The following is a 17,511-nucleotide window of genomic DNA, read 5'->3' on the forward strand; positions in this document are numbered from 1 at the left end:
GCTGCCAGATGCTCTGTGTCCTCGTCCTTATCCCGGGCAGAGTCCTACTCTCCTGTGACGAGCTCGGTATGAGTCAACTGTAACACTTTGGCTCGTACAAACGCTAGTGACACCTGAGACTGTGGACACAGTGAATGACCAACAGCGGAAGTGGGGGTATGACCTACACTCGCTCCCTGCACCAGCTTGGCGGGTCACTTCTCCCCAGGCCTCAGATGCCTCATCTGCACAATTATGGTTGGACTAGGTTAACAGTCTTTAATTTTTTGGTATAAATTAAATTTTAGAAACTTCAAGTGGTACAGGGAGCTGGCTTACTATGCAGGTTCCCAGATCCCACTCACTCCTCTCACACACGCAAGGCAGGCCACTCGGTGCAGGATACCAGCCGAAGGCCTCAAGAGCTTCCCGCTTTGCCCAAACCCAGTGCAAAGTCCCTAGTTAGTAATGAAAGAAAAACCAATAACCTAGGACATGATTTCACTGCCTGAGCCAGAAAACCTCAGCTGGAATTCAAAGAAATCAAGTTCACAAAAGATTATAGGTACATACCAGGCCCTCAACAAATACCTGGCTGATTCATTACAGTAAAAGCAAACAACACAATGGTGTCTCAAAACTCTTATTTGCTTCATAATCTTCTCTTCTCAGGAAAAAGATTATTCCAGATAAACTCAGAGGGGGAGCGGTCAGCAGATCACATGCACTGGAGACATGGAGAGACTTTTTTTTTTTAAATCAACGCTGCTTAACCGAAAAGTTATATAGCTTGGCCCCTGGAAAGGAGGAACCAGAAGGGGCCATAGCCACCTACGCAGCAACAGAGCAACCTTTGGGTCTGGTGTCTGGGGAGTGTTATGTAACTAGCAAGGTCTATAGTCATCTCCACCCGAGATGGGGAAGTGTGACCTACGGACCACAGGATAAAGGCACATGCCACAGGGAAGAAGGAAACCTCATCTTGAAAGGAAGCGTATCAGGCTGAGTTTCACTTGAGATGGTGACCCTGAATGAAAAAATTAAAAAAAATGAATTTTGAACATGTTGTACTTGTATTTTATAATAAGCTATTGACATATTCTGAAACGGAGGGTTTATTTCTCGTTTTTTTTTTTTTTTTTTTCATTTTTACCAAATGAGTTTTATTTTTAAACTAGAATTTTTTTTCTCCTTTAGCTACTTTGAGAGAGTGGTTAAGACATGGAGTCAAACCAGACAATCTAGGTTTGAAACTCAGCACCCCGCCTTGCTGGCTGTGTGACTTCAGGCAGGCTTCTTAACTTCCTGAGCCTCAGTGTGTCCTCGTCTGTAGAATGGGGACAGGAAAACTATTTAAATCAGAGGTCACTGTCAAAATTAAACAAGAGGCATGTAAAGCATTAAAGACAGTGCAGTGCCGGGCACAAAGGAAGCACTAAATGCTGACTATTGTTGGACCCTCTGATCCTAAATGTCCCATCTTTATGGGTACATTTGCTTTGTGAGTCCTTTTCATTTTTTGTGTGTTTCAGACTCATCAGGAGTCAAAAAAATCTACCTGGAAGCAGAAGTATTGAAAATGTTCTGAAAAGACCATTCTATCACCTGGTAAAGGTAGACACCCAAAGCTTTCTTGCCTCTTCTCAATGAGGCAGGTGAGAGCCAGATTTAAAAGGCTAAGTGTCGTTTCTCCATTCTGGGGGATGACAGGTAGGAAAGGGAGCCGAATGTTCTCCTTGCTCTGATCTGTGTGTAAACAGTGTAGACGACCCTCTCATCCAGTGGTCCTCACCTGGAGGCTTATCAGAACCCTCTGGAGCACCCCTTGCTCCCATTCCCACCCACAATAGAGAACCACTGCCCTAGTAGATGCAGAAAATAAATCTAAACATGAACAAGGAGTTATACTGTTTACTCACAACTGATTTAACACACCAGTAAGTCACAGTGCTGTCACTCACAGCATCTCCTGGGTTACGTGTAAACAAACGAAACCCCCAAAAGACACCATGCACAGAGCAGGGCTCCTAACCTGTACCTTCCCCCAGCCCCTCACGCAGTTTGGCAAGGCTCACAGGCCCCTCCTCAGAAGACAGAGGTGAAGACATAAAATACAGAGGACTACCAGAGAAATCAACTGTGTCATAACGCAGTTACTAAAACTTGAAAAAAGTCTGATATAAGCACTTCTTGATCAATGCATTAAATAACAAGACCTATCAGCACATCAATAACAGATGTGGTTTCAAAGCGATGATGAGTAAAGGCGATATTTCAAAGCCTCTGCTTCTACTATAGGCTGACATGAAAATATCCATGATTTCTATTGGTGACAAAGTCACAGGTCCTAATACCACGGTGCTTTGTCTTCTACGTTCATAATTAAAGGAAATTCTGCATTTCAGTTAGAAGTTAATGAAAATAAAAATATACTTCTTCTTTCCTTTTACAAGTTCATAGAACCCCTCATTTTTCTCTACAGACCCTGTGGGGGTGGGTCCCAGAACCTCAGTTGGAAAGCCCTGCTCTAGAGGGTGATATATTTAAGTTAAGAGTTAATACCTGCTCATTCATTTAATCACTATTTAACAATCACCTACTTGGCTCTAAGCAGAAATACCAAGGAGGAAAGTACAGAATTAAGGTAAGATTGGATGCCGCCGTGCTTTAAGAACTTTCAAAATCTCTGCTCAATGTTTATTCTGGTTCTTCCCGTTTTATTATAAATTGTGTTGGCCACTGCCAAATCCACCAGGATTTTCTCCTCTCTTAAGTATATATAACTAAGAGCAAAACAAACAAACAAAACGAGATGCAATGTCTCTTCAAGTTTACTGTTCAGAAAAGTTTAGAAGCTGTAGATCAGTGGTAGGGAATTCATACCCATGAGTCCTCCACACCTCCAATTCCTCGATAATAACACCAGCCCTGCCCGAAATGTACACATTTTATAGGGATAAAATGAGGTGATTCATATAAAAGTTCTCTGAAAATAGTGAAATACTGCTCATGAACAGTGTTCCAATTACACTGTGAACCTTAAGTGATTAATCTGTGTATAAGAAGGGACCCAGGAGCCTCCTGGGGCAGAAATAGCCATGACGGGTCCTGCAGAATCATCAGGAAGAGTAAGTTAACACACAGAAATTTCCAGAAGAATAATTCTGTTGTGAATTTGACTGTGAAGCAGTCTAAAGGAACCAAATACGGAACCTTGTAAAGGTAGACACCCAAAGCTTTCTTGCCTCTTCTCAACGAGCCAGGTGAGAGCCAGATTTAAAAGGCAAAGTAACCAAGGCGGTTACTCGGACGCGGTTTTCCACATAACACATGTCCTTGGCAGTATAGATACTGAGAGTAAACAAAAGTCACTTGCGAAGAGCTTCCTGTATGCTACGAGACACACCAGAAATTCTGAAGCTTCGACTTGAACCTTAGCACAAGTCTAACACTCTTCATATCTGCCTTGGTGTGGATTATGCTATTTTCATTCCTATTGAAACTGATTATCTGCAGTGTTCACACAGAGACTGTAGGGTTTGTGTTCGGTATAAAAACACAGGTGAATTTAAACAAAATTCCTTTCTTATTAATACCTACTAGGAACAATGTGAAAACAGCCTCAGATACACTCTAAAGGAGAAACCTGTAGTTCTGGCTTGTTTATTATAAAAGCTTTCACAAATTCAAGACAATTAGAGATCAGTCTGTAGAGAAAACAATTACAGAAAAGTTTACAGACACATCAGAAGCTGGTTTTAAATCAAGTTATCTCCAAGCAGAAGCAGGATTGCTGTACTTTTCTTTGAAGGTGACACAATGACACACAGATATGTAAATGATGTCACTTTGGAAGTGACATCACTAATTTAGACCACCCCCAAGTTAACTTGAATTTAAAGCCAGAGGTTCCAAAACAAAGGAGAACTGGTATGTCCTACCAATCTCACCATGCTGCCATGAATTTCAAAAGAGTGAAATTGTTCTACAAAGGCATCTCTTGAATGAACATCAGAAACATAATTAGTCTGAATTTTTTTAAAGTATCACATTTTTTTTCAAGCCTGAAAAATCAGGTTTCATGCCCTTGTCGTCAACCACCTCCTAGTGTATTGCTCACCCTACCAGGTATCAGCTCTGCAGCTCTCTGGCATATCTGGCTTGCCACTGCAGGGGCATTCTGACTCTCCTGAATAAGCTTAGTGGGCTTTCACATGGAAATCATCAGCCTTGGTATACGTGTCTTGCTATAACACCTTAATACTGAGCAGCCAAGATGTTCCCAATACCTTTCGTTTAAATGCAGACAAACTCCTTCCCAATAAGAGTTTTTGAAGACTCACATGGTACTTTTGGTATGGAGGGAAAATGGGAACATTTTCAAATTCTTCTGCACAGTTAGGAGAAAGTCGGTTCAAATGGAAATTCGCAGTTGTTCCTCACTACTCTAAAATTTCTAATCAGAATACTTAAAATCCAGGCCTTTTATGTGGCTAAATCCTATAGCCATGTTTCCTTGAGCATCTTCAATGGATGGCAGGTCACAAGCTATGGTAACTAGCACATGACCTCATTTGAGGCCATGGCTAAGAAGGACTGGTCGTCACAGTGCCGTCACCCCACGGAAGGAGAACTACTTACGGAAGTACTTCAAGGTCTCTTCAATTTGCTCGGTTGTGAGGTCAATGTTGGCATCTGGAGAAAGGAGGGGTGTGTGGAGCCAGTCGTCGTGGTCATAACCGTAGATGGTATCAGCTCTTAACTTATAATGGGGCAGCTGCTCCTCCAGCAGGCTAATGATCTCGACTTCCGGAAGATCGGTGCTGTTGCACACGTCTAGAGAGAAGATGATGGAGAAATAAGAGCCCAGATCTGGTTACGTCCTGGCTGCTGCAGGTGAACTAACCTTGTGGCTACAGCAAGTATGTTTGACTATTTACCCACAGCCTGGAGAGACCAGACGAGACCCTATCAAGGGCCTTTTTCTCATCTAATTCTGCTCTCAGAATTTAGAAGTGTGCACGCTTACTGCCAAGATCTACCTGAAACTGTTCCTACTGTTAAGCTGCCCACTTTCTGCAAAGGTAACGCCAAAATTCTTGTGTCTTCACCATCGAGGCTAAGTCTTTCTTTCCAAACCATTCTCTGGCCATTTTCACAATCACTTGAGCCAAACCAGTTATAATTTCACCGATATGCCTAACTTCTTTCTGCCACCCTTTTACCATTCAAGCCATCCCCTCTGCGTAGGATTTTGCTTTCATTTAATTCATTCATTTATCTGTTTGTCCGCCTCCATTTCCTTCCTTCCTTCCTTCTTTCCTTCCTTCCTTCCATCCTTCCACCCACCCATTCATCCATGCACAATCCATCCATCCATCCATGCATCCATCCAAATACATCCTGAGTACCAGAGACACAGGAGACACAACAGTGACACAACAGCTATGATCCTGCCCTTGCAAAGCTTGTATTATCATGGGGGCTTCCAACCAACCATTAAACCAACAGGTGTCCCTCCATCAAGGCATAGCTTCAATACCACTTCTCCCGAATACTGGTGTTTTAAGCACTCCAAACAGAATTCATCTGTCTTCCCACTTCTACATAGTCAGCCCTCCATATCTGCTGATTCAAACAACCATGGATGGAAAATATTTGGGGAAAAGAAAGTTACACTGTTGCTGACGTGTACTCTGCAGTTAGGCTTACTCTATGATGGCTGCATCTGTACTGAATAGGTACAGACCTCTTTTCCTTGTCATTATTCCTTAAACAACACAGTATAACAACTATTTTTATAGCATTTACATTGTATTAGGTATTATAAGTAGTCTAGAGATGATAAAAATACACAGGAGGATGTGTGCAGGTTCTACGCAAACACGACACCATTTTATATAAGGGACTGGAGCATCCACAGATTTCGGTATCCACGGAACCAATTCAAGGTCCTGGAACCAACCCCCCGTGGATACCAAGGGATGACAGTATTCACATAGCCTTTTGTCAGAACTTCTATTACTGCAGTTATGAAGTTCTGTCTTCTAGGTATTTTAGTACCTGACTACCTGTGAGATATAAAACATCTCCCATCACCACATCATCACGCTCAGCACCTCACATCACCACATTCCATACACAGTGGTCCTTAAGTCCAGCACCCATGCCCTTCACATTCCTAGCCCAGAGACTGCCCAGGGGCTGCACGACAGAGCCTATGACGGTGATCCAACCCAAGGCCTTTTAATTCAATTGTAAACAAGGCAACTGGGCAAAGGTACCCAGGACAAGAACCAATCGTACACCACTTCTCCACCCCCAGGAAGGATGAATTAAATAAATGCTAATGGGTGAGTGTTGATTATCTGTCAACTAACTCTGACATCAGCCACTACATCCGCCCATTTCACAGAAAGTATTTGAGGCCTGATGGTAAATGGCCCTGTGAGTAGCCATGCTTTTGTCAACCCCAAAATTCCAAGGTGCCAGTTGTGCACACAACTGGACTAGAGAGGAGTCAACTCGGTCTTTTGTTCTAGGAATGAGCCTTCAGTGAGAAAAACTAATCAAAAGATAAGAATACAATGGGGGTCAGTTCTTCAGAAGGTTGTCGCACCAAGTTCCCACCTTGAAGCAGGAAACAAAGGTGGAGCACCAAGGTGGAGGAAAGAGCTTGTGAATCAGTCTCCCATCCTTCTCCAAAGTGTTAAGACAGGGTGGAGGAGAAAAACACCCTAAAGATAAATAAAACCCAACAGCACAGAGAAATAAAGAGGAGGTGCTGGCAAGAGATCAAAATTATGAGGTGTTTTTAAAAGGTGGAATCTGACATCAAATTAAAGGAGGAAGGCACTGTCCTAAGTACAGACAGAAGACATGATGGGTACAAAGGCTGGGGTTAATCCCAGGGTCCTCCACGCTGGAGCAGAGGGGCGAGGGGGAGGGGGTGCACAGCCGCCAGAGGAAGCAGGTAGGGCCTGGGCAGGAATTTGTTGAAGAACCAAAGCAGGCACTCCCTGCTTAAACCCAGGCAAAGAAGGCAGCTGGGCAGTGACTGCAGGGCCGCTCACACTCAGGTAGAAAGTGGAGACAGCTGTACCAGAAGAACAGCTATCCAGAGACTTACCAAAATCCCTGTCTCCTTCACGTGCAATAAGAAGGCCACAGAGCAGGCAAAAAATATAAGGACTCCCAGGTAAAGAGAATGTTCAGTGACCAGTGGTCTCCCTTTGGGGAGGAGCCCACCATCCCTTCTCACTCAATTCCACACGCAAAGCTTCATGGTAGAACATTATGACCAGGGAAGTCAGCGTGGTTTTTCAAGTGCTAAGGAAAGAGTTTAAGTAGAAAGCGAAGACATTCTGAATTTTCCTTGGAGCTTGAGGGACGCTACCCTCAAGACAGAAGATACCTCCTATTTTTTCTCATCTCCCAATAACGACAAACACCATCCGAAAAGTTCAAGATGGGCCCATAATTAAGCAAATATATCTTCCTCTCACAATCAAGTGAAAGTAAGTTCCCACAGAGCTCATCACTTACGGCTCTGAAATGGCTGCCACCTCACTGAGGGGACATGGGGTCAAGGAGAAGTGGTGCCTAATTGGCAGCACCTCACCGCGAAACAGAGATCTGCTCCACAAAAGACAGCGCCAGCCTGTCCTAGGCGAACAGGCAGGGGACCAACACATTCCTGCATGTGGCGCCCACACATCAGGCTGGAATCTTCTGGTATCACTGCTGTTCGGTGGTGGGGAAGGCAATGGTGTCAAAAAAAAAAAAAAGAAAAAAGAAATCCCTTCTAAGAATAACAAGTCACTTGTGAGCACCCTGGCAGCAACTCAAACGCTGAGACCTGACCTGTCCTTCCACGTTTCCAGGGCTGAAGGTCAGCCTATTTACAGTGCGGGTCCTTGTGCCTAAGATATCATTTTCCTTAAAGCATAGGATGACCAGGGAGATAAAGTATCAAAAGGTGAAGCTGTATCAAAATGCCTTTTGTAAAACTCTGTCAATTTGATTTTTCTGTAACGTGACCAGCCACATAAACACCGGCAAGTTTTCAGCTGCTTGGAAGGTCCAGAAAATGAGGGCAAAGGAGTATAAGGTCTGCCCAGGGAGCTCTCCTTGACCTTGGCGGCAGGGCCAGAGGCCCTGGGGATCTCGTGTGGAAGGGGACACCACAAATTGCTCATGGAGAAGACGCATCCAAGGCCTGAGGTTGGGTAAACATAATATGAGAGCCTTTGAAAATTCCCCAGGAATGCTTTCCCCACGTCAAGCACCAGGCCAGGTAGCTTCAGAGCATGCTTTGACCCAACAGCGTGAGGCATTGAAGATATTTGCTCTTTTACAATAGACGAGGAAGCTGAGATTCACCGGGACTGTGGAATATCTTGCTGGTCAAGGTCATGCAGCTAAATAAGTAGCAGGTCCTGTGTGAGAAACCTCAGCTGTCCGACTGAAGTCTGTCTTCCCTCTGCCATCTGCTGCCCATCTCCCAGGCGGGCACGCTACAAAAGTTGGGGAATTCCCAGGATATTCTGAGTGAGAAGTTTCTGTTCTAAACAGGTAGAAGAGTTCATAAGTACATTAGAGACGTTCAATTACACACACTGACAAATGAGGGAGGTGTGAGAAGGATGGTCCCTGCTAGTGCACAGGAAGCAGAGCCAAGAAATGAAGCAACTTGTCTGCAGAACCACAGTGGATCAGGGCCTGAGAGGAAGAGCCCTGCCCCCTCCCATGGAGCTTCCTCACGCTGATGGTACGTATAGAAAGACACTGTTGGCCCAGCCGGGAGGAAAGGAGCTTTGTGGTCTTCACACTCATCATTACTCCACGGCTCCAACTCACGTTATTAAGAAGCTATAAAAAAGGTGTTCTCAGGTAAGTCTCAAATGAAGGGTATCAGTCTCCTGATTGAATCCAGACCCCAACAGGTCCACGGCTTCTGGCAGATCTGCAGCAACAGCCCAGGACCCACTGACCTCCAGGGGCCCTCAGCCTGTCCAACATCAAAAGACCAGGCTCCCGCAGGCAGTCAGGGTGGACTTACCCTCAGCATCTCCCCATTCCCCAATTACTCCAACAACCCCAGGGTTGGGGGCTAGCCACAATGCTGCTGGTCCCATCTGTGGAAAGATGCTCTTTAAATCACAGTCTTGCCCTGCTTTAAAAACCTCTCAGTTCTCTATAAAGTGTTTCATCGTTCAGCCCACACCTTTCTAGGCCAGAAGCCATTGGGGCAGAGGTCTCCCAATATCCAATTTCTGCTTTGCCCTTTTGGTAATGTAACCTCCAAGGTGTAGCTGGGCACATGGCCACACAGCTAAAAACTACATTTCCCCTCTTCCCTTGTGGTAAGGTATGTCCACATGCCTGGTTAACAGGATATAAGCAGAACCTCCAAGTCATGCCCTTTCCAACTGTGGAATTACAGAGACGGGCAGCTGTTGGAGCCATCTTCAACCATACAAGAAAAGGCAACACCCGGGGGAATGACCATAGCAACTCTGGGTGCCTGGGACAATCTGGTGGGATAGTATTCCTGGGCCACCTTCCATTTGGCCTATTAAGAGAAAAATAAATGTCCGCCTTATGAAATCCACTATAGTTTGGTCTCTGTTGAAGCAGCCAAGTCAATATTCAAAGAGCCTTTCTTATCAAGCTCGGCCTCCACTATTTTCTCCAATACCTCTTCCGTTAGGGCCACCACAACTTCTCACCATTCTCCCAACATATTTTTGCAGAAATCTTGGTTTTAACACCATCTGCTCTAGCTGCCTAGAATGCCCTTCACTGCTTAGCAAACTCCCACTTCAAAATATCACTCAAATGTCACTCTGTATTTCAAGCTTCCCTTGCCCTCTGACCTCTGGCTACGTCTTTAGTACATGGCTTATTTCACTACAGTGTCCTAAGTGTTCTCTACCGTCTCTTCTCCACTAAATGAGAGGCCCAGAGAAAGTGCTCTGAATTACCCACCTTTATATCCAGCTGGGCAACAGTAAGTGTCAGTGAGTGTTGCATGAATAATGGAACAAAGGAAGAATCAGTAATGGGTGCAGGTCTAGTCTGTTAACCCCCTGCCCAGCTAGGAGGGACAAACATCGGCCTTCAGCAGGGGGGAGGTAGAGCTATCTAGTGTCAAGGTCTTTTTGGTCCATTCTCAGTGTCACCCTAGGCCTTCGTCCAGCATGGAGGAAAGTCCCACAGGAAAGTGAAAGTCCCCTTAACCACTTAGCAAACACCAATCTGATCCAATGCCCACCATTCTCACAGCACCACTTTGCAAACAGAACATAATGGATCTCTTTACCTCTTGAGAGCTGTAACAATTCCTAGGTTTTCTCCAAGGCATAAGGTTTGGAGTGGATCCTGCTACCGAGGATGAGAGCCTCATTTAGGGCTGCGTGGAAGGAGCGAGAAGGTGCTCGAGCCTTTTCAGGGTCCGGAAGGTCTGGGGCTGTAGGTGCAGCTGTGTCCACTCTCCGCCTGAGTTGAGCTAGCATCCATATCCCCAGACAGGGGCTAGAAGGAGGCCCTTCTATCTAAGAATTTGCACTGATGGACAGTGACATGCCAGCTTCATGAAACCTGCCAGTGCCCAAGGTGATGCTTACATTTTACAGCAGAAATGGTAGCCCTCAATTAGTCTCCATTTAAAAATCAGAGTTTCATGAACAAATAGAGATTTCTGGCCTCTAGAAGGAAGTAGGCATATCTAGGACCACTCAGTGACACGCTCTGAGCAGTGGCCGTCCCCTGGATGGGGTGGGGATAGCTCCCTTGGGGTTTCTGGGCCTGCTGCCTGCACGCTGCAGCTGGAGGGCTCTGGGCCCAGGAGAGCAGAGAACTGCACGGCTGACAAGGGGACAGAGTTTACAGGAACGCTGTCTCAGAGGATGGTGTCCTAAAACACCCAGGTGCCAGGAGATCCCGGGAAACAGTAGGGGAGAGGGAAGAATCACAAACGGAGCGAGAGCAGTGCTGGACAAAGAGGAAAACTTAGGGAGAGAAAACTCTGGCAAAAAGCAGAGGAAGAGAGGGGAACAGAAGGACACAGGAAAGGGGGAAGGAAAGAGGAAAATCAGGGAAGGCAGAATGTGAGGCAAGCCAGCATCACGGCCGCCACCTGCTGGCAGGTACGAGGCCCTGCGTACTGCACAAGCACTGTTGGAAGAGTTGGGAGAAGGGCACCCAGCTTCACCCACTTGCCCCAGTAAGTCACATCTTCAACTGTCTGGGTCTCAGATTCTTCATCTGTAGAACAACGTGGTCTGGTTGCAGAAAAGCTCTCTTCCTACCCTAAATGTATCTCAGCGGCCAGGGCAATGGCTGTGTCTGTGGGCAGCTGCCACTCACAGCCCATCTTGCTCCAGAGACGCCACATGGCCCGAGAGGTGCCAACGTCTTCTGAGAGGCCAGGGATCCATAATTTTACATGAGATTCTCTGATTTTTAAATGTACGCTAATTTCGAATTTTTTTTAAAACATCCGAGGGCCAAATTAAACATGTGTGCCTGCAGTGTGCACACTGGGATTTCCCATCCTGGTATCTCCCTCTGGGCCTCGGGAGAATGTTCTAGACTATATTAAAGGTGACAATGAAAGAGCAACAAAAGGAACCTTAACTCTTCAAAAACTGGCCAGGTTCCAAAAGCCAGCCTTTCTTCTATTTTTTCCTCCCCGTCCCAACCCGACCCCACTTCTCTACCCAGCAAGTTTCCACCTGGCAACAAGGGCGGTGGGTGAGGAGCAAGACCCCGGGTCTGTGCTCGAGGAAGTTCTGGCTGGAGGTGGCGATCGCAAACCCGCAGCAAGGTTTTAAAGACTTCACAAGACAAGACCCTTCTCCTGCTTGGCAAACCATTCTGTACAGACTTGGAAACAATTCCTTTTGGGAGAGATTATCAGATGAAAGGGCACAGACTGAGAGACTCACACATAGATCATACTCGTGCTGGAGACACACGTGATGCTTTGAAACTGGTGCCTGACAGACAGCCTTCTAGAAAATTCCGCCTTGTCACAGGGTCCCATAATTTAGGGCCTGACCTAAGCATCATCAAGGAACTCAGTGTCAGTAAGTACTCTCTATGCCCCAAAAGTAGTGATTTCACAAACTGCAAAGGGACGGTTAGAGGTAAAAATCACTGGCTCATCCACCTCATTTAATGGAAGAGGACACTACTCGGAAAGGGTAAGGAGGAGACAAATGTCACACGGCAGCCAGCAACAGACTCAGGACTGGTGCACAGCCCACCGTGCAGCCTGCCACATGAGGGGCCTCGGAGAGCAGCCGTGCTACCCTGGATGCTGACTCCTTCTCCACTGTTTACCCAGCACCCTGCATGGTGACCAGTAAGTGCTCAATAAATGTTTGCTGAATGATGTAATGCGCTTGAATCTATTCCTGCATTTCATGACTCCCACAAACCAGCAGGGCAAGCATTTTACAATCAAGGAATCCAAGGTCCCAAAAATTATGTGAGGAGCCCAGGTCACTCCACTAGTAAGTGGTTGAGCCGGACCCCACACCTGCCCACTTCCCCCCAAACCCCTAGAGAAGGAACCTGCAAGAAAGCATTTCTCCTCCTCCCTTCGCTAATTTGTAGGCATTTCAGCAGAACGGAGGATCCTCCCCAGGATGGTGCATGGGGGCAATGGTGCCATCAGGCAGGCACCAGCACTGCAAACCCTGGCTTCTCTGAGAGGCGTCTTTCAATGGCTCCTGAAGCTCCACCCAGATCTCCTGAATCAGGATCTATGCAGGGGGGACCCAGGAACTGGCTTTTGTATCCAGTCTTCCAAGGGGTACTTGCACACCAACATTTGAGAGTTGACCATTAGCCCCCTGAGATTTTAATTAACTAAATTTGCTTTTGTAATAAAAAATCAGTAAGGCTTCTGGCTCAACAGTGAAATAGTATGAAAGGGCGAGGTGGTCTCCCCGCCAGCTCCCCTCCCACACCTCCGCCCTCTCCCTACTTCCACACAAGACTTCTCAGACTCCTCAGAGCTGGATTGAGCTCACAGCTGAGCCAGCCCGCTTCCAACCATTCCACTTACAGAAAGGGAAACTGAGGCCCTGCGAGGTTCAGGACCTGGTGAGGTCTCACAGCTAGGCTCTGGCAGGACTAGACGTCAGGACTCCCTCCCGTCCCATGTCCATGCCGTGGGCTCAGTTCCTCATGTACCACCGCCCAGCTCACATTCCAGCCCGAAAGGGATAGGCTCAGTCTCTTTTCTCTCATTTTCTGCCTTGCCTCTGCCCCATCTCTGGGCCAGGGACCCATCATTTGCTGTAAGCAGTAAATGGGGGCTGGGTGGGGGATCAGGGGGGTATCCAGGAAAGGGAAGGCAAGCAGAGAAACCCACATGGAACAGGAAAGAAAAGGCCAACAAAACTACGTCTCAGAGACAGAAACAAAAACTGACACTGGGGAGTTCTCTGCAATGGTTGTGGCCATAATTGCCACCAGAAGTGACTCTTCCTAAAAAATATGATAAACAATTACACTGGTTCAATTCCACGGAGACTGTGTCAGGTTCTGAGGTATCCCTTAATCACACAGGAATACCAGTTCCAAAGATACATACCCTGACGAGTTCCAATCATATGTACCCCGACAAGTTCCAATCATACGTACCCCAATGAGTTCCAACCATACATACCCCGACGAGTTCCAAAGATACATACCTTGACGAGTTCCAATCATATGTACCCCGACAAGTTCCAACCATACATACCCCGATGAGTTCCAACCATACATACCCTGATGAGTTCCAATCATATGTACCCCCACAGGAGCACGGGAGTGCAGACGGCCACGCCGCTCAACGGACCTGTTTTCTGAACAGTGCCCGAGGGGAGGCTAAAGTGCAAGCTTGTGCAACGGAATGTGGCAGAGAGGACCCAGACTCGCCAGTGTGTTGTGCAATCCGAGAGGGCAAGAAGAGGCGGGACAAAGCAAAGAAGGAAAGATCTTGCTCTGGAGGCCCCCACATGCCAAAACCAAACTTAGCATCTTTCCGAAATAGTGACTCCCACTGGCTTTGTATAGAAATTCAACAAAGCAGATGATATTACATTACAGGTTAGATGGATGCTAATACCGAGACATGCAGCTAGAACTGTACAGGTATTTTATTTTATTTTAAAAGTATCATGTAATGGGTGTAAATCCAGCCCAGAGCTGAACCTCCAGAAAAATGCTCAAAAAATGGGAAGTGTTACTGTTCATTTGAATTTTTCTTACCTTAGAAAGATACACAGAAAATATACTTTGGTTTTCCAACTTTCTTGATCATTTCTATGTAAAGTGTGTATGCTATATCTTATAATTATTGAATTACCAGGGAGAATTTAATAATTATGCATAATAATAATAGTTAAAAAATAGTTTTAATAATAGTTTTAATAGAATTTAATAATTATGCATAATAATCACAATAGCTTTACATAAAACTAGCCATTGTCAGTATGACTGTAATTGAAATGCTCACAGCTGAATTAAGTGTTTAGACAGATGGAGTCGCTGTCAATTGGAACAACACTCACCATAAACAGTGTGACAGCATGTTTGGAGAACCAAAACTTGGTCATGACTCTCAAACCAGCAATCTCACACACGGGATTAAATCTAAGAAAGGAATCCCACAACTCTTAAGTGCAAAATACATAAGCATGTTCTTAGTGCCTCTGATAAAGTTAAAAACATGTATAACCAGGTTCCTGAAAAAGTTAAACACAGAATTACCTTGTGGATCCAGCAATCCCACTTCTAGGTACATATCCAAAAGAAGTAAATGTAGGGACTTGAACAAATATTTGTATACCCTTGCATCAGTCACCATAGCCAAAGGCAGAAGCAACCAAAGTGTCCAATAATGGATGAATGGATAACAAAACATAGAATGTAAATACAATGCAATGGTATTCAGCCCCCCAAAAGGAAGGAAATTCTGACACATGCTACAACATGGATGAACCTAAATGAAATAACCCAGTCAGAAAAGGACAAACACTGTATGATTCTTCTTATATGAGGTTCCTAGAATAGCCAGATTCATAGAGACAGAAAATAGCATGGTGGTTGCCAGGGCCTGGAGAGAGAATGGGAGTTAGTGTTTAAAGCAGGGGTGTCCAAACTTTTTTCAACGGTTTTCACCAAGTGCCATATGCGGTAAAATACACAAACAGCCAGGCCACTCACTCGAGGTAAAGTACGTATTGCCTCACCTGGTTTATTTAAGTAAACTAAACATATTTTTGGAATTTGCTGCGGGCCAATTAAAAATGGATCGCGGGCCGCAGTTGGCCCGCAGGCCGCAGTTTGGACTCCCCTAGTTTAAAGTATACATTGCTTCAGTTGGGGAAGATAAAAAAGTTCTGGACATGGATGGAGGTGATATTTGCACATCAATGGGAATGGACTTCATGTCACAGAACTGTACACTTAAAATGGCTAAAATGGTAAATTTTATGTTATGTGTATTTTACCACAATTTTTTAAAAGACATAAAAGACGGTCATTGCATTAGGGATTTCCTTTCATCTCTCAGACTGGGGGACTTGGGCACATCGGGAGCAAGAAAGATATATATTGGAGGAAACGTTTAAGAATATTCAGAGGAATCAAACACACCATCAGGACAGTGGCTAATGCCAGGAGGGAAGACAGCAGAGGAGATGGAAGGGCTGAGTTGAACAACAAGGTCCATTTGTCTTGGTTTGCCCAAGACAGTGTCAGTTCATGCCTATTGTTCCAGTGTAATTTTTAATATTATCCTTTGTTACTCTCAAATGCATCCCTTCTGGGAAACAGTTTCGCCGTTCCTCAATAGGTTAAACACAAAATCACCACATGACCTTGCACTTGTACTCCTGGGTTTATACCCAAAAGGACTGAAAGCAGGTGTCCGAATAAAAATTTGTACACAAATGTTCATCGCAACACTAGTCACAGTAGCCCAATGTGGAAACAACCCAAATGCTCATCAACAGATGGACGGATAAAGAAAATGTGGTCTATCCATACCATGGAATATTATTCAGCCATAAAAAGGAATGAACCACTGACACACGCTACATCAATGAACACAGAAAATGTCATGCGAAGTGAAAGAAGCCACACAACAGACCACATAGTGTATGATTCCATTTATATGAAATGTCCAGAATAGGCAAATCTATGGAGACAGAAAGTAGATTTGTGGTTGCCAGGATCTAAGAGGAGAGAGGAATGGGGAATAAGTGCCGATAGGTACGGAGTTTTCTTTTGCTGTGATGAAAATGGTCTGGAACTAGATAATGACGATGCTTGCACGCCTCTTAATATACTAAATGCCACTGATGTATACTTTTAAATGGTTAAATGATAAATGTTATGCATGTTTTGACACAATAAAAACAAGGGTCCCTGATGAAAAGCCGCAATGTGATAGCACTACACACTCACTGTAATAAAAAAGACAGGCCGAGTCAGGGAGGATGTTAAGCAACTGGGCCCCTGACACAGTGCTGGTGGGAACGGAAGATGGTCAGCCAGTCTGACAGCAGCGCAACTCTGTAAATTTACTTAAAAAGAAAAGTCATGGACTTGTACACTTACAAGGAGTGAATTTTATGGTGTGTAAATTATACCTCCATAAAGTTATTTTTTTAAAAACTTGGACAATGATCACCGTAGCTTTGGTTATTAAACATAAGTGGGGCCTCCTAAGTATGAATAAATTATTTCTGCACATTTCTGTAGGTTAACTCTGTCTTCAATGCATTTTTGAAAAGATGCGCATTGCATTGCCAAATACAACCTTCATGTTTGGATAAAAGGCAGTACTTAAGTAAATCATTATCAAATTAATGGAAGATGACAAAGCCACAACAATCAATTACTTGCTCATTTCTGGGGAAGCGTCATTTGGGCAGAAATGGGAATGAGGGAACAGTATTCCAGTAACAAATTGGAAGAAAGGCCCGATTTGGCAGCTGGTGTGGCTCCGGTGGGGGAGGAAGAACAGTGAAGCTGAAGGAAGAGAGGGCTACACTTCTGGGAGCTGCAGGGGCGCTGAGCCCCTTCCCCTGCAGGCTGCACAGCCTTCCCCCTGCCGCACAGCCTTCCCCCTGCCGCACAGCCTTCCCCCTGCCGTGTGTGTGTGTGTGTGTGTGTGTGTGTGTGTGTGTGTGTGTGTGCGCGCGTGCGTGTGTGTGTGCGCGCCTCCTGCCACAGGGAGCAGACCCTGGTGCTATTTCACATTCGCTCCCAGTGTACATAAGGGTTTTTGTTAGCATCCTGTTACAAAGTCGCGTAACATCTATTATTTTTAGTGTCCAGTTTTACAGAATACACAAGTTTTTCAGGACCCAATGTACTGTGTTACAGCAAGAACGCCTGTGTAAAGTGTAATTTTTCTATAGTCAAATTGACCCATCATCCTCTTTGTATTCTATCCTTCCAATCACGCTGAGGAGGGCCTTCACTATCTTAAGATTATTGAAATATCCAGCCATATTTACTTTG

The 17,511-nt window shown here is 45.2% G+C and overlaps 1 protein-coding gene across 5 annotated transcripts in view; it reads right to left on the bottom strand.

The window, feature by feature from the left end:
• Positions 1 to 17,511, bottom strand: part of TRAK1 (trafficking kinesin protein 1) — a 168,326-nt gene that overhangs the window by 73,562 nt on the left and 77,253 nt on the right. For all 5 annotated transcript variants that reach the window (XM_074312572.2, XM_074312568.2, XM_019727550.3 and 2 more), the window contains one exon: positions 4,621 to 4,815. Coding sequence is in view for 3 of the 5 variants with exons in the window: in XM_019727550.3 (XP_019583109.3) it covers positions 4,621 to 4,815 (195 nt within the window). In the remaining 2 variants the exon portion in view is untranslated. The remainder of the gene's footprint in view (positions 1 to 4,620; positions 4,816 to 17,511) is intronic.

Source organism: Rhinolophus sinicus, chromosome 5 (genome assembly GCF_057876585.1).
Source record: "Rhinolophus sinicus isolate RSI-liver-muscle chromosome 5, RSI-T2T, whole genome shotgun sequence".
In the NCBI taxonomy this organism is placed as follows: domain Eukaryota; kingdom Metazoa; phylum Chordata; class Mammalia; order Chiroptera; family Rhinolophidae; genus Rhinolophus; species Rhinolophus sinicus.